The 25,744-nt window shown below is 40.8% G+C and overlaps 1 protein-coding gene across 1 annotated transcript in view; it reads left to right on the top strand.

The window, feature by feature from the left end:
• The first annotated feature begins 13,177 nt into the window (after positions 1-13,177).
• The window catches only part of vsig10 (V-set and immunoglobulin domain containing 10), a 34,496-nt gene continuing 21,929 nt past the window's right edge, over positions 13,178-25,744 (top strand). Inside the window, exons 1-3 of the mRNA XM_063034073.1 lie at positions 13,178-13,326; positions 18,965-19,246; positions 24,083-24,364. Of these exons, the coding sequence (XP_062890143.1) occupies positions 13,260-13,326; positions 18,965-19,246; positions 24,083-24,364 (631 nt within the window). The 5' untranslated portion in view covers positions 13,178-13,259. The remainder of the gene's footprint in view (positions 13,327-18,964; positions 19,247-24,082; positions 24,365-25,744) is intronic.

Genomic DNA, 25,744 nt, shown 5'->3' with positions numbered 1-25,744 from the left:
AAAATGAAAAAAATCTGAATCTAATTTGTAATCTAATATTTTAATTTAATAAGTAAAAGATTACATTGATTTTCTTACTACTCATAACTTCATTTACATCATTGATCATATTCACATTTGTAAATTTATCCACCAGTGTTAATCCTATGGGATTTAGTGGCTGGTTTAAATTTACAACTATTTTTCTTATAGCCAGCAAGCAACAGGACTTCAGTATTTTAAATAAACAATTTCTTTGCATTCTTTTCGAATAGTTTTGATTTTACCTGTGTTTTGCGATCTAGCAACAATTCCCTGAAACATTACTAAGAATATTTGAATGATATTTAAAAATTCCCTGAAAATTGCTTGAAATAAATAGTTTCTGCCACTAGGTGACAGTGCAGTAACATCCATGTTAAGATCAAATGAACTATGCCCAATACCAAAGCACCGCTCTGTGGCAGAAAATGTGGATGTCAATACTTTAATGACTACTACACTATTGTAGAAGGGGTCATAAGATACAGGCGCAGAATTAGTCCATTTTGCACATCAAGTCTGCTCCGCCATTTCATCACGACTGACCCATTTCCCCCTCAGTCCCAATCTTCTGCCTTCTCCTCCTATTCCTTCATGCCCTGACCAGTCAAGAATCTATCAACCTCTGCCTGAAATATACCCAGTAACTTGCCTCCACAGCTGCCTGTGGCAACAAATCCCACAGATTCACCACTCTCTGGCTGAAGAAGTTCCTCCTCCTGGCCGTTCCTAATGGATATTCTGAGGCTATGCCCTCTGGTCCTAGACTCCCTGACCATTGGAAACTTCCTTTCCAAATGCACTCTGTCAAAGCCTTTCAAAATTTGATAGCTTTCAAAGGGATCCTCATTCTTCTGAATTCCAGTAAATTAAGACCCAGAGCTGTCAAACACTTCTCATATGATAAGCTTTTCTATCGCAAAATCATTTCCCTGAACTTCCTTTAAACCCCCTCCAATGCTAGCACATCTTCTCTTAGATAATGGGCCAAAAACTGCTCACAGTACTCCAAGTGAGACCTCATCTGTACCTTATAAAGCCTCAACATTATAACCTTGCTCTTATATTTTAGTCCTCTTGAAATGAATGCTAATATTGCATTTGCCTTCCTCACCACCAACTCAACCTGCAAATTAACCTTTAGGAAATTTGACACAAGGACTTCCTAGTCTCTTTGCACCTCGGATTTATGAATTTCCTCTCCTCTATGCTATTATTTCTTCTATCAAAGTGCATGACCATACACTTCCCAAAACTGTATTCCATCTGCCTCTTCTTTGTAATCTGTAATCTTCTTTCCTAATCTGTCTAAGTACCCCTGCATCCTCTCTGCTTCCTCAACACTACCTACCCCTCCGCCTATACTTGTATCATCTGCAAACGTGGCCTCAAAGCCATCAATTCCATCATCAAAATCATTGACATATAATGTAAAAAGAAGCGGTTCCAACACAGACCCCTGTGGAACACTAGTCACCGGCAGCCAACCAGACCTATAATTTCCTTTCTTCTGCTTCCCTCCCTTCTTGAAGAGTGGAGTGACATTTGCAATTTTCCAGCCCTCCGGAACCATGCCAGAATCCATTGGTTCATGAAGGATGATTACTAATGCCTCCTCAATCTCTTCAGCCACCTCTTTCAGAACCATCTGGTCCAAGTGACTTATCTACCTTTAGACCTCTCAGTTTCCCAAGAACCTTCTCCCTAGAAATGGCAAAATCACACATTTCTGCCTACTGACACTCACGAACATTTGGCATACTGCTAGTGTATTCCACAGTGAAGACTGATGCAAAATACTTACTCATTTTATCCATCATTTCCTTGTCCCCTTCATTACTACCTCATAGGCATCATTTTCCAGCGGTCTGATATCTACTCTCACCACTCTTTTACACTTTATATATTTTTGTAGCATCTCTAATATTATTGGGGAGCTTACCTTTGTATTCCATCTTTTCCTTCTTTATGACTTTTTAGTTGCCGCTGTAGATTTTTAAAGCTTCCTGATCTCCACCTTCCCATTTATTTTTGCTCTATTATATGCCTCTGGCTTTTAGGTTGGCGTTACCTTCTCTTGTCAGCCATGGATGTGTCATCCTGCCTGGAATACTACTTCTTCTTTGGGATGTAACTATCCTGCACCTTCCAACTTGCTCCCAAAAGTTCCAGCCATTGTTGTTCTGCCCTCAACCCTGCTAGTGTTCCCTTCCAATTAGTTTCGGCCAGCTCCTCTGTCATGCCTCTGTAATTACCTTTCCTCCACTCTCAAATTGATACATATGCCTTTAGCTTCTCCTCAATTTGTGGGGTGAATTTTCTCATATTCTGATCACCGGCCTCTAAGGGTTCCTTTACTTTAAGCTCTCTAATCAATTATGGTTGATTGAACAACACTTAATCCAGAATAGTTGATCCCCTAGTGTGCTCAACCATGAGCTGTTCTAAAAAGTCATCTCATAGGCATTCCACAAATTGCCCATCTTGGGATCCAGCACCAACCTGATTTTCCCTATCGACCTGCATATTGAAATCCCTCATGGATATCGTAACATTGCCTTTTTTGACATGCATTTTCTATTTCCTGTTGTAATTTGTAAACCATATCTTTACTACTATTTGGAGCCTGTATATAACTCCCATCAGGGTCTTTTTACCCTTGCAGTTTCTTAGCTCTCCCCACAACGATTCTGCACCTTCCAGTCGTATGTCACCTCTTTCTAATGATTTGATTTCACATTTTATCAACTGAAACACCTCACCCCCTCAGCCTACCTGCCTGGCCTTTCAATACAGTATGTATCCTTGGATTTAAAGCTCCCTGCTATAATCTTCTTTCAGCCACAATTCAGTGATGCCCACAACATCGTACATGTCAATCTGTAACTGTGCTACAAGTTCAAGTACCTCATCCCTACATTGCCTGCAGTCAACCCCTTCTACATTGCAATTCATCCCATTCACTGCAATCTCGGCCTATCATCAGCCTCTTCTTGCTAGCAGCCTCACTACATATTGTCTCTGTCTGTAGACCAACTACCCCTTTATCTGCCCGATCTCTCTGGTTCCCAATCCCCTGCCAAATTTGCTTAAACCCTCGCTAACAGCTCTAGCAAACGTGCCTGCCAGGGTTTTAGTCCTCCTCGGGTTCAGGTGTAACCCGTCCCTTTCGCACAGGAAGTACCTCCCCAGAAGAGATCCCAATGATCCACTTCCTTATTTTTATTCACCCTTTCTAATGAATCCTGTTCACTGACTGGGCGCAGTCCAGCTCCAAACATTGCTGCAAAACATTGCTCCAAACATTGCTATTTTCAAACTTCAGCCACGGACCTAAATGAAATTCCTGCTCCTTCTTGTGCTCCCCCTCGTTGATTGGGCGCAGGCCAACTCATCGTGTGCAGGAGTGGCAAATGCCACGCATTAAGCTTGGAAAGCATCTGAGATGCTGCATTATTGTAACTTCGATCTTAACGAGGTGATTATGTTATGAAGTTCAATTTAAAAGAAATTAAGTCTGTGCAATGTGTATTAGAAATGAACAACACAGGGACAGATTGTTTGGCCGTTGATGTCAGTGCGAACTATGGTGCAAATTTAAACTAATTCCATTTGCCTGCAAATGATCTCTATCACAACATTATTTGCATATTCATGTCTCCCTGTCTCTTAAGTGTTGCTGTCATATCTGCCACTGCCTCTCCTGCAAGTCTGGTCCAGGCACCTACCACTCCCTCTGTAAAAAAAAAAGTTATTTTAACTTTACCCCTCTCACCTTAAGCTTATGCTTTCTAATATTTAACATTTCCACTCTGGGAAAGACTCTTTCTACCCCATTGCACCCCTCATAATTTTGTATAATATGATATAGGTCTTTAAGGATTGTTTAACCTCTCTTCACAGCTTATGCTTTGCAAAATAGGCAACATCCTGGTGAACCTCTTCTGCACCCTCTCCAAAGCCTCCACATCCTTCCTGTAACGCAGCAACGAGAAACACACACAATAATCCAAGTGTGTAAAAGAAACAGGCCACACTGACACATTTCATAGTCAGGAACTGTGCCCAATTACCATCAACAAATAACCTATAGCACCAGAGGTCCCAACATACTAGACCACTGTTATACTAAGATAAGGACTGCCCACTGTTCCATGCCCAGACATTTTGGTCAAGCAGTACACTTAGAAGTCCTTCTCCTCCCTGCTTTGAGTCAGTGGACTCTGCCACATTCAAGAACTTATCTGAGTGAAAACACCATGGTTGTCACAGACTTTATTAAAACACTTGTAAATGAGTGTGCCCCAACAAAATCATTCAAAGTCTCCCCCAGTCAGAAGCCCTGGATGAACCATGAGATCCACAATCGAGGGCCAGATCATTCAAGTCTAGTGACCAAGAAAGTTACAAGAGGTCCAGGTACAATCTCCAGAAAGCGATCTCATGAGTTAAAATGACAATTCTGGACTAAACAAATCAATGAATCACTTGTGGCAGGGCTTGAATATTATCACCTCTTATAAAGTTAAATCAAGTGACAAAGGCAACATAAGGGCTTCATTTCTGGATGAGCTCAATGCTTTCTATGCTTGCTTTGACAGTCAAACATGGAGAACCACCACAAACTCCCATGGCTCTGATGATGGTCGACGTGGAAGCAGCCTTCAGGAGGCGAGCCTGTGAAAAGCAAACAGCACAGATGGGGTACCTGGCCGAATACTAAAGACCTATGCTGATCCAACTGGCTGGAGTGTTCACCCAAATCTTTAACCTCTCACTTCAGCAGTCTGAGGTACCCACTTCTTTTATATCAGTGCCTCAGAAGAATCTGGGGACCTGCCTCAATGACTATCCTTCCGTAGCGCTTACATCCACTGTGATTAAGTGTTTTGAGAGTCTGATCACGAAAAACATCAGTTCCTGCCGGAGAAGTGATTTGGATCTGCTCCAATTTGTCTGTCAGAACAACAGGTCCACAGCAGATGCCATCTCATTGGCCCTTCACTCAACCCTGGAACATCTGGACGGCAAAGGTGCATACACCAGGACGCTTTTTATCGACCGCAGCTCAGCGTTCAATACCATCATCCCCTCACAACTAATCAATAAACTCTAAGAACACACACTGAAGTTGCTGGTGAATGCAGCAGGCCAGGCAGCACCTCTAGGAAGAGGTACAGTCGACGATTCAGGGCAAGACCCTGTCCTGACGAAGGGTCTCGGCCCGAAACGTCGACTGTACCTCTTCCTAGAAATGCTGCCTGGCCTGCTGCGTTCGCCAGCAACTTCGATATGTGTCGCTTGAATTTCCAGCATCTGCAGAATTCCTCGTGTTTACGTTTTTAAGTAAGCTCTAAGACTTTGGCCAAAAATACCTCCTTGTGCAATTGGATCCTCAGTTTCTTCACTCGCTGACCCCAGTCAGTTCGGATTGGCAAAAACATCTCCTCCCTGATCTCCATCAGCACGGGTACAAAACAAGGCTGTTTATTAGCCCACCGCTCAAATAGCTTTATACTTATGACTGTGGGACTAAGCACAGCTCCAATGCCATATTCAAGTTTGCGGGCGACACATCTGGCATAGGCCAAATCAACGATGGTGACAAATCAGTAAATAGGAGGATAATTGAAATCTGGCTAAGAAGTGCCAAAACAACAACCTGTTACTCAATGTCAGCAAGACCAAGGAGCTGATTATTGACTTCAGGAGCAGGGAACCAGAGTCCCATGGCCTCATCGGCGGATCAGATGTGGAGAGGGTCAACAACTTTGAATTCCGCAGTACTATTTCAGAGAACCTGTCCTCGGCACGTAAGTGCAATTACAAAGAAAACACAGTAGCCACTCTACTTCCTTAAGAGTTCACGAAAATTTGGCATGACATGTAAAACTTTGACAAACTTCCATCAGTATGTAATAGAGAGTATACTGACCGGCTGTATCACAGCCTGGTACGGAAACACTAATACCCTTGAATGGAAAATTCTACAGAAAGCAGTGGATATGGCCCAGTCCATCAAGGTTAAACCCCTCCCCACAATTGAGAGTATCTACACAAAACATTGTCACAGGAAAGCAGCATCCATTATCAGGGATCCCCACCACCCAGGACCTGCTCTCTTCTTTCTGCTGCCATCAGGAAGAAGGTACAGGTACCTCAGGACTCACACCACGAGATTCAGGAACAACTATGCCTCGCCATCGGGCTCTTGAACCAAAGGGGATAACTTCACTCAACTTCATTTGCCCCATCATTGAAATGGATTCATAAAAATTTCTATAGATTTATAGAAGATGAATCTCAGGGTTGTATATGGTGACATATATGTACTTTGATAATAAATTTACTTTGAACTTTGAAGGTGACTTACCAAAGTGTAGCAAAACTTGCCAATGTTATAATCGATGTTCCAATAAAGGCATACATGTTGCATGATTCATTTACTACCTAACCTGTGCATTGCCACTTTTGGAAAGATTATCCAGTCATAGACAAACGTTTACAATGAACAAGAATTTCCATCATCATGACTGATTTTTAATGCTTCACATTAGTTAGTGCTTGTTAATAATGATGTTTTAAAATCTGCTATTCTGGTACCTCATTATTGTTAATTCATCTGAGCTCCTTTTTTTAAAATCCAATTCCAAGGGCCAAAGCTTTGTTGTCTTTTACTTGATAAGTCTCATTTCATTTTGTAGTTCTATTGTTTGTATTGGACTCTTGGTGATGGTGTATGCTGTTTATAAAAATGTATTTCCAAGACAATAGCTGTTCTATTAAGCAATGTGGCAGGCTTACTAGCTAGAGCAAAAACAGCAGAAGCTGAAAATCAAAACAATAAACAGAAAATACTAAATGCATTCAGCAGGTTGCACAGAATGAATGGGGAGACGGCCAAGATCAATAGTTCAGATGCAGATACTTACCCTGATCTGAAGAAAAAATGAAAAGCAATATATATTTTTACTCATATAGTTGGAAAGGTAGAGAGAACAGAAGGAATATTAGGGACCGATTTCAGATGTCAAGGTAATAATTGCTTTAAAAACTAGCAATTGGTTAAACTATAGAATTTAGACATAATACATTGAATTGATTAGATTAGATTAGATTCAACTTTATTGTCATTGTGCCGAGTACAGATACAAAGCCAATGAAATGCATTTAGCATCTGACCAGAAATGCAAAGGATAGTGTCATTTACAAAATAACTGCGAATAAAAAAAGTGCTACAGCACACAAATATAAAAGTACTGAGACAGTACAATACGGATGCAAGGCGCTGTGGTGAGAAGTTCAGCAGTGTCACAGCCTCAGGGAAGAAGCTCTTCCTGTGCCTGCTGGTGTGGGAGCGGAGGCTCCTGCAGCGCTTACCGGATGGGAGGAGAGTAAAAAGTCCATGGTTAGGGTGAAATGCATCCCTGATAATGCTTTTCGCCCTGCCCAGGCAGCGTTTATGGTAGAATGTTCTCAATGGTGGGCAATTGGGTGCCGATAATCCGCTGGGCAGTTTTCACCACACACTTTGCGGTCCGATACGGGACAATTGCCGTACCACACTGAGATGCAGTTGGTGACTATGCTCTCAATGGTACAGCGGTAAAAGTCCGTCAGTATCCTGGGACAGAGGTGAGCTTTCTTGATGCTCCGCAGGAAATAAAGGCGCTGTTGCACCTTTTTGATCAGGATGGAGGAGTTCAGGGACCAGGTGAGATCCTCGGAAATGTGGACACCAAGGAATTTGAAGCTTGATACACGCTCCACTATAGCTCCGTTGATGTAGATGGGGACGTGAGTGTGACTCCTGGCATGCCTGAAGTCCACAATGATCTCCTTGGTCTTCTGGGTGTTAAGGGTTAATTGAGGGTTCAGCCACATCTGTGCAAAAAAAGGGATTTATCTGAAATTCTTAGACTCAATATTTACAATCTTAGAATGACTGGATGAATCTGAGAAACCTAAATCAAAGTACAGGAGTGGCGTGCTTTAAAAGGGAATTAAAGGAAGGAGAATGTTCGGATGCAAATTGTTCCTTTTTCTTTCCAAAAAAAAAACTAGTGTGTAATGATGTCAAAAATGAAAACACAATTCAATAATTAGTCTTTCAAGTCTGCTTAGTAACATAAATGTCAATCCTTTTCAGCAAATATAGGTATGAATATCCAGAAATTATTTCAGCTGATGTGGATGAAACATGTTTCATTAGTGATAAAGTCTAGAAATTGAAGTCTTTGAAGTGTAGTTGATGACACTAAGTGCCCAAAAGTGGCCCACCACAATAGTCAGCAATGCAATCAAATGTTAAGAATTATTACTTTAAAGCCACATATTCTGGTTGCTTGATTTGACATGCATATTATCTTATAGAATTAGAAATCTGATCCATTTGCATAAAATCCCTCAGCAGCTGTGAAGCTGGCCTGCCTTATCCACTCTGTTATGAAGCAAATCAGTTTTTTTATTACAGCAGATAATGGTCAGCCTTTCATAAGCAAGTGGCAACCAACTAAGATCAAATCAGGTACAGCATGTCTTGTAGTGCTTGTTAATGGAATCTATGTGGAAGCAGGTGTTGTGCTTTTTATATAAATTAGATTATTAATTTTATTGATTTTACCAGGCAATGCAGTGTGGAGTAGGTCCTTCTGACCCCTTCGAGCCATGCTGCAACCCCACAACCCCAATTGACCCTAATCTAATCTCGGGACCATTTACAATGACTACTTAACCTACTCGCTATGCCTTTGGAATGTGGGAGGACACCAGAGCATCTGGGGAAAGCCCCACATCCCGTGAGAGGATGTACAGAGGCAACTTACCGAATGGCTCCGGGATTGAACTCTGAACTCTGGAACGCCCCGTGATGTAATAGCTACACTACCATGACGCCAACCACTACACCACCAAGGTGCCCAATCCAGTCAAATTATGCTTCTGATTAATGCTAATGTTTTGGCTGCTTAGTTATTTGATTGAAAAACATATCAGCTACCCGGTTCTATTCAAATCTTGTGTTTTAATCTTAAAATTACATATCATGCGTCCTCACTGGTCCGTGAATTCCTGGTTTGAAACAGAGCCATTCAAGTGAGACTGAACTCTGGAGAAGACCAGAATCAGATGAAATGTGCATTCACAGCAGCTTGGTACAGAGAACCGGGGATTTGAAGGACATGGAAATTGGACGGATAAGAATTGAAAGGTCAGTTTGGGGTCAATAGGATGAAGAGGTTGGAAACAGTTTAGTACAATCTGAGGCAAGAGGTACGAGGATGAAGTGAAGCTTGCATGAGAATTTTGTCCTAGGATTTGAAACTGGCATTGAGGAATGGAGGCTGCTTAAACCTGATTGGCAGGTAGTTCAGTGGCTGGGAGAGGATCAGCTCAATTTTTCTGTCCAAGCTCTGTACTGTTTCTTCTTTTCCTTCTTCCATCAGGAGCCTCAGGACCAACACCACCAAGTTCAGAAACAGTCAGTACCCTTCAACCATCAAGTTCTTGAACCAGAGGGGATAAGTTCACTCACCCCAACACTGAACTGTTCCCACAATCTATGGGCTCACTTTCAAATACTCTTCATCTCATATTCACAATATTTATTGCTTATTTATTTATTATTAGTTTTTTTTTAATTTTGTATTTGCACAGTTTGTTGTCTTTCGCACGCTGGTTGATTGTCCATCCTGTCATGTGCGGTTTCATTGACTCTGTTGTGTTTCTTGTATTAACTGCAAATGCCGGCAAGGAAATGAACCTCAGGGTTGTATATGGTAACATATCTGTACTTTGATAATAAATCTACTTTGAACCTATTGCTTGCCAGCTTTTAGAATAATAGAGACACTGAGAAACACAGTGAAGCAAGTCCAACAGCCCAACTCAGTCAAGATGACCCTGACGCCCACCAAGTGACTCCCATTTGCCTACGTTTCCCTCTAAATCCCTCCTAGCTGTGTACTTATTCAAATCTTTGGACTATTGATATTGTACCTCCTGCAACCACTTTCCCTGGCAGCTCATTCTATGTACAGTCCATCTTTGGTGAAGACACTGCTGCTCAGATCCTTTTTAAATCTTTCACATTCCACTTTAAATTTATGGCCCCTAGTTTTTAAACTCCACTTCTCGGGGGACAAAAGACTGTGTTCACTTTGTCTATGCCCCCTTGCCCCACACCTTCCCTGTAGGGACCAGGTATCTACAGTGGCATGCAAAAGTTTGGGCACCCCTGGTCAGAATTTCTGTTACTGTGAATAGCTAAGCGAGTAAAAGATGAACTGATTTCCAAAAGGCATAAAGTTAAAGATGACACATTTCTTTAATATTTTAAGCAAGAAAACTTTTTTATGTCTATCTTTTACAGTTTCAAAATAACAAAAAAGGAAAAGGGCCCGAAACATAAGTTTGGGCACCCTGCAGGTCAGTACTTAGTAGCACCCCCTTTGGCAAGTATCACAGCTTGGAAACGCTTTTTGTAGCCAGCTAAGAGTCTTTCAATTCTTGTTTGGGGGATTTTCGCCTATTCTTCCTTGCAAAAGGCTTCTAGTTCTGTGAGATTCTTGGGCTGTCTTGCATGCACTGCTCTTTTGAGGTCTATCCACAGATTCTCGATGATGTTTAGGTCAGGGGACTGTGAGGGCCATGGCAAAACTTTCAGCTTGTGCCTCTTGAGGTAGTCCATTGTGGATTTTGAGGTGTGTTTAGATTCATTGTCCTGTTGTAGAAGTCATCTTCTTTTCATCTTTGGCATTTTTTACAGACGGTGTGATGTTTGCTTCCAGAATTTGCTGGTATTTAGTTGAATTCATTCTTCCCTCTACCAGTAAATGTTCCCCGTGCCACTGGCTGCAACACAAGCCCAAAGCATGATCGATTGAACCCCATGCTTAACAGTTGGAGAGGGGTTCTTTTCGTGAAATTCTGCACCCTTTTTTCTCCAAACATACCTTTGCTCATTGAGGCCAAAAAAGTTCTATTCAAAAGGTTCAAAGGAACATCTAAACAAGTCTGATGCATTTTGGAAATAAGTCCTGTGGACTGATGAAGTTAAAATAGAACTCTTTGGCCACAATGAGAGGTGACCAGATAGAGGTGTACAAGATAGTGAAAGGCATTAATCCTGTGGATAGTCAGAGGCTTTTCCCCAGGGCTGAAATGGCTAGCACAAGAGGGTATAGTTTTAAGGTGCTTGGAAGCAGGTACAGAGGAGATGTCAGGGGTAAGTTTTTCACGCAGAGAGTGGTGAGTGCGTGGAATGGGCTGCCGGCGGCGGTGGTGGAAGCAGAAACGGTGGGGTCTTTTATGAGACTCCTGGATGGCTACATGGAGCTTAGAAAAATAGAGGGCTATGAGTATTGATATTGGATCCTCCACAATATTCCACGTGGGAATTTAAACAGGAGGTGGCAGTGGTTTTTTCAAACCAGGTCGAGTTGCGAGCTCGACATCAATGAGCTCGGGAGCGGTCTGTCACTGGATCGAACTCGGGAACCTCCCCTGTACTGTGCTGTATGTTTTCTATGTTTCTATGTTTAATTTTGCACTCGTGCCGTCAACTGCTTTAACTTTAAGCTCCGGACCTTCCTCAGCAAATGTCCTCCTCCTCCCCACCTTAAAAATTAAGCCCTTTGGCCAAGAGTTGTATATTAATACACAAATTATTTAATCCTCTTAACAGGATAGTAAACCTTAAACTATAACTGGCTGAGAGATAATAAATAAAATTTATACACACTCCCTGGAAGGCTGGGGGCTTCGCAATAATTAATTACACAGTTGCGCTTCTGTGCCTTTTCTAATAAGACCATAAGATATACAGGAGCAGAATTAGGCCATTTGGCCCATCAAGTCTGCTCCACCATTTCATCATGGCTGATCCATTTTCCCTCTCAGCTCCAATCTCCTGCCTTCTCCCCATACCCCTTCATGCCCTGACTAATCAAGAATATATCAGAGTATTAATGGCTCTGTCTGTCTAAGTAGACAATGGATGCACCCAGTTCCAGGATGCAGATCTGGGCGATGAATATGGAGATCCTGGGCTGCCCAGGCATCAAGATCCCCCTCTCAGCCTCGCAAAGGAATGCGAAGCAGTACATTTGGCATAGCTTGGCTGCAGGAGTTGCCAGGAGGTGATGTGATACGTCATCCGACCGCCTTAGGGGTCCACTACGGATTTGTGTAAGATTTACTCCTTAGCCTTCTCTTCTCCCGAAGATACCCACAAGGCAATGGGATCCATAACCCTGGATAGGGGCCCATACCGGGTACTGTCAGCCAGAGTCAGCTGAGCCCAGGACTCATGTTAGGCAGGGTCGTCACACCCTGTAGTAGTGACATATGGAGCCACTACCCACTACCTGTGGCTTAAATATACATAAAGACTTGGCCTCCAAAGCTGCCTGTGGCAAAGAATTTCAGATTCACCACTTTCTGGCTAAAGAAATTCCTCCTCATCTCCATTCTAACTGGATGTCCCTTTATTTCTGGGCTGCGTCCTCCGAACACAGGAAACATCCTCCACACATCCACTCTATCAAGGCCTTTCAACATTTGACAGGTTTCAATGAAGTCATCCCTAATTCTTCTTAATTCCAGTGAGTACAGGCCCAGAGCCATCAAAATGCTCTTCATATGGCAAGCCTTTCAATCCTGGAATCATTTTCATGAACTTTCTTTGAACCCTCCCCAATGTCAGCAAATCCATTCTCAGATAAGGGGCCCAAAACTGCTCACGATACTCCAAGTGAGGCCTCACCAGTGGCACATAAAGCCTCAACATTACATCCTTGCTTTTGCATTCTAGTCCTCTTGAAATGAATGCTAACATCGCATTTGTCTTCCTCAACACTGACTCAACCTGCAAATTAACCTTTGGGGAACCCTGCTCAAGGTCTCCTAAGTCCCCTTGCGCCTCAGATCCCTTTGTGATGTGAAAGGTTAGTTTTCCCGGTCCTAAGCCGCTTCCGCCATGCTGGTTGCTGATGGGCCCGTTCAAGTAGTCACCCCAATCATTTTTTCTTGGTTTCCAACCCAAACCTGCGTATGGAGATGAGGCGGCCGCCCTGTGCTGGAGTTTGTTTGACAGGGTGAAGGCGGAGCGCCCTCACACCAGGCTGAGCTCACCTGTGCTGGGAGAGGACAGGTGAGGAGGGCCGGGGTGCGCCTGCGCGCACTCCCGACCAGGAAGTGCCGAAGCGTTCGGTGGTGAGCTGCTCGCCGGCCGCCGCACAATGGGTCGCGTTAAACCTTGGCTCGCCGCTCTTTTTGGCCTAACGCTGTGCGCTTTGATCGAGGCAGGTAGGGAGAACGTGTTCGATCGGGCAGCCGAAGGTTTTTTGCAGGAAATGGTGTGTGGCTCGGATCCTACTCCGAGACAAGTTTAGGCTCGGCGTGTTTATATGGGTTGTTTTCCAAATTCTCTCTCCCAACTTCAAGTTATAATTTCTACATCTTTCGCTTGTTGGTATTTTAATTTGCAGCAGGCGCTATCAGTAATGAATATTATTTGATGGGAGTATTGTTTTAGGTATTCTAGTTCTGCGTCTTTTAATCTAGACACTGTGTGTGTAGTAGGACTTAATTTCCTTAAACTCCAACTAGTGAATATAATCGCGATGCTTCTTTTGAATTGTATTTCGAGTGAAACATTTCATTTGTTTTGGTTAAAAATTCCGTAATGTCTGCTGATGTAGCAGCCATTCTAACGTTAATTAATACCTGTGTGCCTCTGGCTCTCTGCACTCTTGGGAGTGTACTACAGTTGCAAGACGTTCACCAGATTTTTTTTATATGTAACTGACGCATTGATTTAAAATCGGACCTGTACCTGCCATGTCGGGGGACATTTGGAAACATGCAGGTGGTCAGGCAGCACCCTAAAGTTAATTTTTCAGGTCACAACTTTCCAGTGGAATCAAGATGGGATGAGCTACACCAGATTGCAGATGGTGGTATCTGGGCCAGCAAACAATCTGATGGGGATCTCAGTGGGTCAGACAGCATTTGTTGGAAAAAGTATGATTTCCGAAGCTGCCTGATTTGCTCCAGCAGATAGTTTGATAATCTGATGAAACCTCTTCATTCCTTTCTCTCCACACAGCTGCCTGAGAAATTGCAACATTCTCTGATTTTATCTCGTTTCCAGCATCTGGAATTGCTTTTGCTTATCAATGATCAGAAGATTGATTCACTCATTTGGGAAGAGTTTCAGTATAGCATCCAGGTGTACGGCAAACTGCTTCCGTAGAAAAGTTTGCCAAGAGCAATCATGGTCATCAGATCATGGTCATACATCATACAACATGACACCTGATGATAATGATGATAGCATGCAGACTTTAAATGTTTTCACTTGCTCCATTCTCTGCACTAAAGGCAGATGTTGCCTTTTTGAATACAGGAATTTCTGAATGCCGCTCAGAGACTGCTGCCTGTCTGAACGCAGGAATAGCTTCCTGAACTCTTTAAAGATATAGATTGGCTTTCATTGTCATGTGTACGTCGAAACATACAGTGAAATGTGGCGTTGTGACAATGACCAGCGCAGTACGGAGTAGGCTGCCACCAGCTCAACAAGTGTCGCCTACCATCCTTCTGATGACAACATGACATGATGACATGGCTACAAATGACTAACCAGGGAATGTATGTCTTTGGAATGTGAGAGGGACCCCACATATTCATGGGGAGAACACACAAACAAACACACACACACACACACACACACACACACACTCCTTCCAAACAATGGCAGGAATTGAAGCTCAATCTTCCAATCATTGGCACTGTAAAGTGTGACATTAACTGCTATATCACCATGCCATTATCTCAAAAGATAACTTTGTTATTGGTGCACACATGATTTTAGTTCATTCGCTTAATTTAAAGAAATGCTGCAGATTAATCATTTCTGCTTAGTCTAAATACAGATAGCTTGCACTGGTGGTTGTTCACAAGACCCTCTGTGTTCTGTTTCCAAGCTTTTACTTCCAGTGATCAGGACTGGTTGCAATATACAAAGAGCTGCTTTTTAATCTCTGTAACACCCATGGAGCAAGAAACAAAAGTTAGCATTTCAGATCAATAGGCTCGCCAGAACTCAGTTGTGTCCTACTGGTTGGTTTTGAACACCATAACCTTCTGTTGACTTCTGTGCGGCAGTTAGTTGGATATGGTTCGTTCGGAGGTTTAGATTGTTCCTGGGTGTCCGTCAACATTATCTGATGAATTGGACGTGGAGCTGTTGCTGTTTAAGACTTTGTTATCTGCAAAGGTGCTGACACAGCAGTCAGACCAGAAGGATTTGAGGAGTACAGAATGGACTAAACTATGGACTTGAGTAAGGCAAAGGGAGGAAGTGTGTGTCTTGCAGTCAATTCTTGTTGGTGCTCCAATGTGGAGATTGAACTTGTGTTCCCCCGACTAATGATCAAATGTGAATGTGCAACATTTGATCTTATGGTCTTATGACCTAGATCCACACTGACCATCAGGCACCCATGTTACACTAACATTCCATTTACCATATTCAACTTTGTGGGCTGAATGAAAGGTGGTGATGAATCAGCATATAGGAGGGAGATTGAAAATCTGCTTGAGTGGTGTCACAACAGCAACCTCTCACTTGTTATAGACTGTTACTTTATATTGGAAGACCTAGCTGGACAGTACACAACAACACCTTGTGAGGAGGAACACGGAAGACCCTGTATGCAGGAACATAGGAGCATGTCACATCTCGAATGAATCTTTCTTGCATTGGTGCTGGTCCATCCTGAAATCCAGCACGATTCCTCCATTAGGATTCCAATTGACTGCAACGTCACAATAATCCTGAACTAATTCAAAATTCAAGTTCAATATAAATTTGTTATTGATGTTTATATAGATGTCACTATATACAACCCTAGGATTAGTTTTCTTGCAGTCATGCTCCGTAAAACCCCAGGAACGTAATAGAATCAATGGAAGACCATGCCCAACAGGACAGACAAACAATCACTGTGCAAATACAAATAGAGAAAAAAACAATAAATATCGAGGACATGAGATGAAAAGTCCTTGAAAGTGAGTCCATTGATTGTGGGAGCAGTTCAGTGATGGGGCAAGTGAAATTGAGTGAAGTTATCCCCTTTGGTTCAAGTGCTTGATGGTTGAAGGGTAATAACTGTTCCTGAACCTGGTGGTGTGGGTCCTGAGGCTCTTGTATCTCCTTCTTGATGGCAGCAGTAAGAGGGGAGCATCACCTGGGTGGTGGGTCCTGGATGATGGATGCTGCTTTCCTGCAACAACACTCCATGTAGATGTGCTCTACACTACACTCTAGACCTAGAAGGGTTATTGTACCACCTCTACCTTTCAACTGCTGGCCCCTCCATCCTCCTCCAGGAAGGTGTCCACCTTGGTGGGACTGCTTATAGGAATTGTACCTGTGCTTTCGAAATCCTCTGTGTTTTAGAGATTAGTTGTAATTTGGAAATTGCTTATCAAACAAAAATCCTCTGAGTTTTAAATGTGTTTTGAGTTTTTTACCTAAATTTAAACATGAGTCACTAAAAAATATAATGAACTGTGTTTGCAAACACAAGGAAATCTGCAGATGCTGGAATTTCAAGCAACACACATCAAAGTTGCTGGTGAACGCAGCAGGCCAGGCAGCATCTCTAGGAAGAGGTACAGTGGACGTTTCGGGCCGAGACCCTTCGTCAGGACTAACTGAAAGAAGAGCTAGTAAGAGATTTGAAAGTGGGAGGGGGAGGGGGAGATCTGAAATGATAGGAGAAGACAGGAGGGGGAGGGATGGAGCCAACAGCTGGATAGGTGATTGGCAAAGGGGATATGAGAGGATCATGGGACAGGAGGCCTTGGGAGAAAGAAACGGGGAGGGGTGAAGCCCAGAGGATGGGCAAGGAGTATAGTGAGAGGGACAGAGGGAGAAAAAGGAGAGAGAGAGAAAAAGAAAATATATATTAAATAAATAACGGATGGGGTACAAGGGGGAGGAGGGGCATTAACGGAAATTAGAGAAGTCAACTTCCCCCCCCCCCGTACCCCATCCATTATTTGTTTATTAAATATATATATTCTTTTTCTCTCTGTCTCCTTTTTCTCCCTCTGTCCCTCTCACTGTACCCCTTGCCCATCCTCTGGGCTTCACCCCTCCCCCTTTCTTTCTCCCTAGGCCTCCCGTCCCATGATCCTCTCATATCCCTTTTGCCAATCACCTGTCCAGCTCTTGGCTCCATCCCTCTCCCTCCTGCCTTCTCTCATCTTTTTGGATCTCCCCCTCCCCCTCCCACTTTCAAACCTCTTACTAGCTCTTCTTTCAGTTAGTCCTGACGAAGGGTCTCGGCCCGAAACGTCGATTGTACCTCTTCCTAGAGATGCTGCCTGGCCTGCTGCGTTCACCAGCAACTTTTATATGAACTGTGTTTGAATTCCCTTGGCTAGCTGGAAATATCCCATCCTTGGTGTGGGGGGAGGATCCACTGCTCAAATAATGGGTATTGGTAGCTAAATTTACAAAGAGGAGAAACAGGGAAGTGATCTGGTCTTTGAAGAGTAGATGGCTGCAGTATAACCTCCTTTTAGTGAGGGTTCCTGAAGCCAGCTATATCAGGTAAGGCTTAAGATGTTTCTTTGAGTTGCGAGCTTTGTGGGCAGCAAACACAGTACCACTACATCCCTTACAGTTTCATTGCTTAACTGAGTTGGGGAAATGATCCAACTGATATTTCTAAAGGCATGTTCTTTCATTGGCCTCTCCTGAATCTATTGTGTATGTATGAAAAGACTGTTGTGATGAATAATCTCATTTGTTTTTTTAATAAGCATATGGTAGGGAGGGGTAATACTGACGATTCTCTTAATCATTGACATCAGTTATGCATATGATAACTTAGGTTATGCGCACAGTAATATCAGAATTCTGATAAGATGAAATTTGTTAGCTGTTTTCAATAGAAATTTTTTAAAAGAAAATATTTCAATTATATTGAAAATAGAGAACAGCAAATGTAATGTAATATCTAGGAAATTAAATAAAACACCATTCAAGCATAAAAGAATGTTCATCACTTAAAATGAGGAAGACATTGGAGGTCAGTTTCTGTTTGTTTCCATCTGGCTACACTTTATAATGGACCATATAATGAATACATTGTCCATGGATTGTTCTCAAATTTAGTGTCCTTGGGGTGCAAATGTATTCAGTCCTGGTGAAAATTACAAGAATTGATTTAAGTTGTATGTTCTGCATTATCAGGCTTGACTTATGTTGTTATAAAAACCTGTTGTCACATCACAAATAAATGCAGTAAAAACGTATAAGTCATTGGTAGAACTTGTAAGCTTGCAAGGAAAATTCTCATTTATTAAATGGAAAATGCAGAAAAAATAGAAAATTTGAGGTGAATGTGGAAATGTTTTATCAAATTGAATTTTGAATCCTGGAAAGAGCCAGCCAGTGTAAGATGACCATTAGTTGGAAAATGATTTCTAACAAACTGTTGGACCTGAACCCAGAGATCAATTGCAAATTAGTTGTAAAGCAAAGCTTTTAAAATAACACGAAATGGAGAATGTGTTTACTTTTAAAAATTTAGCTGTTTTCCTTCATCATCCAAATTATGCATAGCAGAATTTGAACATTAGAAAATAAATTCTACCTGTGGTATTTGAAATCAAACGGATTCAATTCTCCTCCCCTGTTACTCTTAGGAGTAACAGTCTTAGTTGTTTAGAGATTTAGCAAATGTACTTGTACTTGAATGATATAATTAATTCCTATATATGACTCAGGAATTGCCCATGATAAGTTAAATTTATTAAAGAAATAAAATGCATATCAACCTGTATTCTCAGTTCACTTTGAAATAATATTAAATGCTGTGTTTTTCTTTCTTTGATTGAAAGTCCTTTTTGTTTGCATTTTCAGGCAAAGCTGAGCATTTTACTATTAAAATTACTCCTGGAGAAACGTTGTCAAATGGGACGATCTATGTAATCAAACACACCGATGTTTCATTCAACTGCTCAACAACGTCACAACAGAAGTCAAATATATCCTGGTCATTTAGTCGGGATTCAGTGCAACAAACTTGTAGAAAGGTTGAAGGAACCTTTGTGGAATTTACATATTCCAATATGGGAAGTGACAAGCAAGGGAACTATACTTGCTCAACAAATGTCAGTGTTACCAAGCAAGTTCTTGTCTACTGTAAGTTTATGTCAACTGAATTAACTTCTTCCACTGTTATAAGATTTCTTCCCCCCCCCCCGCAAGGGTAAAGTAAATTGCTAGTTAAACACATTTTAAAATTTTAAATTGTTTATGCCTATAGGCCCCATTTTATTGTCTACCAAAATGGTGGGAATATAATCTTTAATCAGAGCTGTCATCTTTCTTATGAGACACTAAACGTATGTAAGACCGTATCCTCTTTCTTTAGTGGATGTAGAAAGAAATACAGTGCCTATAAAAAGTATGCATCCCTCTTGGAAGTTTTCAAGTTTTATTGTTTTGCAACATTGAATCACAGTGGATTTTATTTGGCTTTTTTGACACTGATCAACAGAAAAAGATGCTTTTATGTCAAAATGAATACAGATCTCTACAAAGTGATCTAAATTAATTACAAATAAAAAACACAAAATAATTGATGGCATAAGTATTCACCCCCCCCCGCCCCTTAATATGACACACCAAATCATCACTGGTGCAGCCAATTGGTTTGAGAAGTCATATAATCAGTTAAATGGAGATCTGCTTTTGGAGACCCGTGTGCAGTCAAGGTGTTTCAATTGATTGTGGTAAAATTACACCTGTATCTGGAAGGTCCAACCTCTGGTGAGTCAGTATCCTAGCGAAACCTACACCATGAAGACAAAAGAACACTCCAAATAACTCCGCAAAAAGATTATTGAAAAGCAAAATTCAGGAGGTGGATACAAGAAAATTTCCAAGGCACTAAATATTCCTTGGAGTACAGTTAAGTCAATCATCAAGAAATGAGGCATTGCTGTAAACCTCCCTAGAGTAGGCTGTCCACAAAAACTGAGTGACTGTGCAAGAAGGGTACTAGTGAGGGAGGCGATGAAGAGACCTAAGACAACTCTGGAGGAGTTACAAGCTTCAGTGGCTGAGATGGGAGAGACTGTGCATAGATCAACTGTTGCCCAGGTGATTCACCAGTTGCAGCTTTATGGGCGAGTGTCAAAGAGAAAGCCAACTGTTGGCGGGGGAAAAAAACACATGAAACCCCAGCTCGAGTTTGTCAGAAGGCATGTAGGAGACTCTGAAGTCAGCGGGAAGAAGGTCTTATGGTCTGATGAAACCAAAATTGAGCTTTTTGGCCATTAGACTAAACCAAACACTGCACATCATCAAAAGCACACTATCCCTACCGTGAAGCATGGTGGTGGCTGCATCATGCTGTAGGGATGCTACACTGAGGCGAGTCTTGGAAGGCAGAGGGTAAAATGAATGCAGCACAATGCAGGGAATTAAGGGTTGTAGAGGAAAGGCAGGGAGGTGGAGATGAGTCCATGGCCAGGTCAGCCATGAACTTATTGAATGGCAGAGCAGGCTCGACAGGCCAAATGGCCTACTCCTGCTCCTGTTTCTTATGTAAATCCTGGAGGAAAACCTGATGCAGTCCACAAGAGAACTGCAACTTGAGAGATTTGTTGCCCAGCGAGATAATGACCCCAAGCATAAAGCTATACAGGAATGGCTTAAAAAACAACAAAGTTAATGTCCTGGAGTGGCCATGTCAGAATTCAGACCACAATCCAATTGAGAATTTGTGGCTGGACTTGAAAAGGGCTGTGCACTTGTGATCCCCAGGCAATCTGACAGATCCTGAGCTGCTTTGTAAAGAAGAATGGGGAAAATTTGCAGTGTTTAGATGTGCAAGGCTGATCGAGACCTATCCACACAAGCTCAAGGCTGTAATTGGTGCATCTACTAAATATTGACTTGAAGGGGGTGAATACTTGTGCAATCAATCATTCTATGTTTTACATTTGTTATTAATTTAAATCACTTTGTAGAAATCTGTTTTCACTTTGACACAAAAGGGTCTTTTTCTGTTGATCAATGTCAAAAAAGGCCAAATTAAATCCACCGTGATTCAATGTTGTAAGACAATAAAACATGAAAACTTTCAAAGGGAGTGGATACTTTTATAGGCACTGTATAGCATAATTCTGAAGAACAGAGAAATTATCCTTCATGTCCTGCCTGATATCTATTCCTCAAACAAAACCACAAAAGTAAAATTATCTTAAAACACACACTCAGTGGCCACTTTATTAAGTACCCCTTGTTATTTGAGTTACTGGCACCTGCCTGTCAGCTTGAACCATTCTCCTCTGACCTCTGTCATTAACTTGCTGCTTACTGAACTTTTTTTTTTGTTTTTCTCACCATTCTCTGTAAACTCTAGACAATGATGTGTGTGAAAATCCCAAGGGATCAGTAGTTTCTGAGATACTCAAACCACCCCGTCTGGCACCAGCAATCATTCAATCATTAAAGTAACTTAGTAATTTTCCCCATTCCCCATTCTGCTGTTTGGTCTGAACAACAATGAACCTCATGACCACATCTGCATGCTTTTATATATTGAGTTGCGGCCACATGATTGGCTTATTAGATAATTGTATTAACATACAGGTGTACCTAATTAAGTGTCTGCTGGGTGTAGTTTTTGTGGGAGTTTTCTAGGAATAAATTGGCATCTGCTTTTCCAACGTTGCAAATAACAATAGGTTTAGTTAAACTGTGATATTCTTTGGATCAATCTGAAAATTTAAATAATAGCAAGCGAGTATTTACTTAACAGAGTGAAGTTATTCAGTTTTTGTTCGCTTAAATGTTGAAAGTTGTGAACTTCATCACTATATAAAAAAAAATACGATAAAGAGAAAAGATGCATGAACATTTGACTTTAGTTAGAATTTTGCTTCCACTGACTGTAATGTATCTGATTTATTGTGGTTTGGATCAGGAATGCAGCAATCGGTGGCATGAGACTGAGAGCTATAGTGATTCTCAATAAAGGTGTGCAGTTGGACCCAGCAATTTTATAGTTTTATCAGTAAGTTCCCCAAGCTGTTTAACTACGGAGGTGACTGACAGGTGGATAAAACCTTTAAAAAATATGGGCTGGGGAGAAATCTAGCTCAAATGTGAACTATAGCTTTGGCAGGTCTGACCTTCAACACAGCTATTAAACATAATGCTAGGGCTAAATGCTTGTATATGCTTGTATAACTGTAGTTGTATTCCCTTGAATTTAGTAGGTTGAAGTAATCAAGGTGTTTTAGAATGATAAATTACTTTCAGAGGGCTAATATAATAAACCATTTCCTTTTGAGTGTAGAAATTCAATGTAAAATATTAATCTTAAAGTGAGTATAGTGAAGTCAGGCTAATAGGAACACTTTGTGACCAGTATATTTTTCCCCGATTAGGTGGCTGCCCCAATTAGCCAAAGTTTCATGAAAATAGTTAAAAAGGTATAATGAAGACAAGGTACAATTTAACTGTGTAATAAATCATTGATTAAAAATAAAAATACAGAACAAATTAGAACATTACCAATGCTATCACAGCATTATAAAACTGTGTATCAGCTCCTAATAGTTATCAACAGAGGAATTTAACCAGTGTATCCTGCCGTGTTCTTTTAATTGACTGTAAACGAACAAAATCAGTACAGATAATGGACTACCTTCAAACAATGCTTCTGATGATTGCATCCTCCAAATCTTCATTTTCATCATAACATTCAAGATGATTGTCAATACCTTCAAATTCTTTGTAGTTCTTAACTTGTTGAAGTAGTGAAATCGTTTCATTTTCACTCCTGGCCAAGTCTGGTATTTCCAAATCTGAACACTTGAGACTGTGTTACAGTTTCTGAATTGTCTTGCTGCTTATTTTTCGTCTGCTATCAGTGACATAAATCACTATTTTTTGAATGCAAACACATGCAACTGATGCAATTTAAAAGCTGATTGCTCTAAGCAGGGTGTAGTGTTGAACAGCTGCTCGAGTGCACTCACTGACGCTAGTTAGAAACTGTTTAACAACAGTCTGCTGTCAATTTTACTATTGATATGGTGGACTGGAAGGCTTGCTCCTGTACTGTACTGTTCTAAACCTCTTTCCACGATTTTCCTTTTATGATATTTCTTAAAACCCTGTCTATTGGAGGTTTACATCATCTGTGTTAATAAATCCTTAAGTAGCTCAGTCATTTTCTCTAATTGGAAAAGCTCCAATAAAGCACAGTGGGAATTATATTGAGTTAATGATGCTGCTTCAGAACAGGTTATTGTTGTGCTTGTTACAGGTTGAGAACTGATGTACCTTGGTTATTCAGAGATGATCAGAAAACCGAAAGAAAAAGGAGTTTTCTGTTCATCGATGCCTGTAGGTTTTAGCATGATGACATTTTGAACACTGATGTATCCTCATACAATCTTAAATTTCAGCAATAGGATAAAGCAATAAAGCCATTACTGGTTTTGGTCTTTTTATGTAAGGGCCCTATGATCGAGAAAAAATTAATGAACTGCAAATAAAATTCAATCATTTTCATAAAGTAAATTAAATTGGAAAATTAGTTTATCATTGTCATATATACCGAGGTACAGTGAAAACCATGTGTCGCATATCATGTCTATAGATCAATTCATTGCAACAGTGTATTGAGGTTGTATAAAGTAAAACAATAACAGTGCAATTTTGTAGGTCTCCATGTTGTATGATACTTGTAGGAATGGCCGAGTTGTTACTCCAGAATGTAGCAGGATTTGAAACTTAGCTATTATATATAAAAATCTCCAGGAGCAAATTTTAGGAAACAGATAACACCTAAAGCTGTTGAGATAATTGTTCAGAATAGAGAGCTGGAGTGTTCTTGGGGAAAATATGATACTTGCTGAATACCTAATAACCTAGTTCTTGGAAGTCCTTATTCCATTCAGAAGCTGGAACACTATAACAAATTATTAATAAGCTTATGACATTTTCATTTTTCAGATCCGCCAGAGGGACCTCCTTTGTGTCGTGCAGAATCCTTTGACAATAGCGTGCATCTGCTTTGTTCTTGGACCGCTGGATATCCCCATCCAACATTTGTTTGGTCAAATAAGACTTGGAAATACGAAGCTAGTGATCAAGTGCACGGCCAGCCAGGATTAAATGATAGCGTGGTCCTACAAATTAAAGGGTCAGATTTACATGATGGCGAAATATTTAAATGTGTGGGTCATCATATCGCATATGAACAAAAGATGGAACCATCGTGCTCAATAATGTTGAGTAAGTATCTGACAATTCTATTAGAGACTGCAAAGTGCAGCAAGATGCTGCTTTTGTGTCACTTTCACTTTTTCTCCATAAGTTCATTCATTTTGTAACAGCTCAAAGTTATAGTGATTTTAAGATTTTGACTAAGGCTCAAAATATTACTGGGCCGATAGCTTGACTTCTTCCCATGAAAAATGAGTGGTAAAGTATAGAACCACCGACTTTGAGGATAAACCCTTCTGCCTTTTGCTTTGGCAATGAAATGCACTTTATTGAAGAATGAACAGATTCTTTTCAATGAGCTTATAAAGCTACTTTGTATTTTACCACTTATTTCCTTGCTGTTTTAAGTCAAATTTAACCTAAGCATTTGACAGTCAATGGGATTTTAAAATCCCTTATTATTAAGTATAATAAAGTGCCTGATCTATACATTAAGCAATCTGCTTGGTTTTAGACATTCATGGAAGTTGACTATCTTAAGTATGGGCTCAGGAGCAACTGTGTTAAAGGCAAATCATATTTCTAAAATTCATTTTGTGTTTAACTGAGGTCCTATATCTAAAGTTGTAATTTCCTTTATGATGTACTGTATCTTGATACTCGGTTTTCACCATGGTAGAAAGAAAATTATATGTTTTATATGATATTGTATGTGATATTGATGGTAGATGGCCTGTATGATGTAGCATTAATTCTTGCAATCTGATTTTAAGAGTAGATGCCTTTAATTAATAATTTTATCTGGTACAGTATCTTCACTGTAATGTAGTGAATTCTATACGCCATATACCATAAACACAGGAGGTTCTTCAGATGCTGAAAATCTTGAGCAACACACACAAAATACTGGAGGGACACAGCAAGTTTGACAGCATCCATGGAGGAGAATAAACATTCAACGATTTAGGCTGAGACAGTTTGTATCTTACCACTTGACCTGTCTTTACGAGTCTTAGATTGCGTATGCAGCAAGTTCATTGACCATATGTTATTTTTATTAATAGTGAATAGCAAGGACATGTTCAAATTAGTGGTTGACTGAGGCAGCTTAAATACCTATTTTAATGTGGTTACCTGCTTTAAGAGAGCTCTAAATGTCTTCTATTTGCTGCCTTAAATGTCAGCAGAATAACAAGCATTTGATGATGAAATGTCTTCCACGGTACTTCCTGAGAAAGACTAATGTCTTAGATAGTTCATCTTTATGAAGAGGTGCTCTCAACAAATAAGACTTTTGAGCAGATTAGAGGCATTGAATGGTTTAAACTTACTGTATATTTCAAACTGAACTGTCCCAATATACGAGGATTGTGTATTACACACCACTCAGAACATATTTACAAGAATATGTATGCTTTAAGTGGTGGATCTAGACGGGTATTTGATTTG

The sequence above is a fragment of the Mobula hypostoma genome, chromosome 27 (genome assembly GCF_963921235.1).
Source record: "Mobula hypostoma chromosome 27, sMobHyp1.1, whole genome shotgun sequence".
NCBI lineage: Eukaryota > Metazoa > Chordata > Chondrichthyes > Myliobatiformes > Myliobatidae > Mobula > Mobula hypostoma.
The sequence above is the reverse complement of the archived record's forward strand: the minus strand, read 5'-3'. Positions and strand labels throughout refer to the sequence as shown.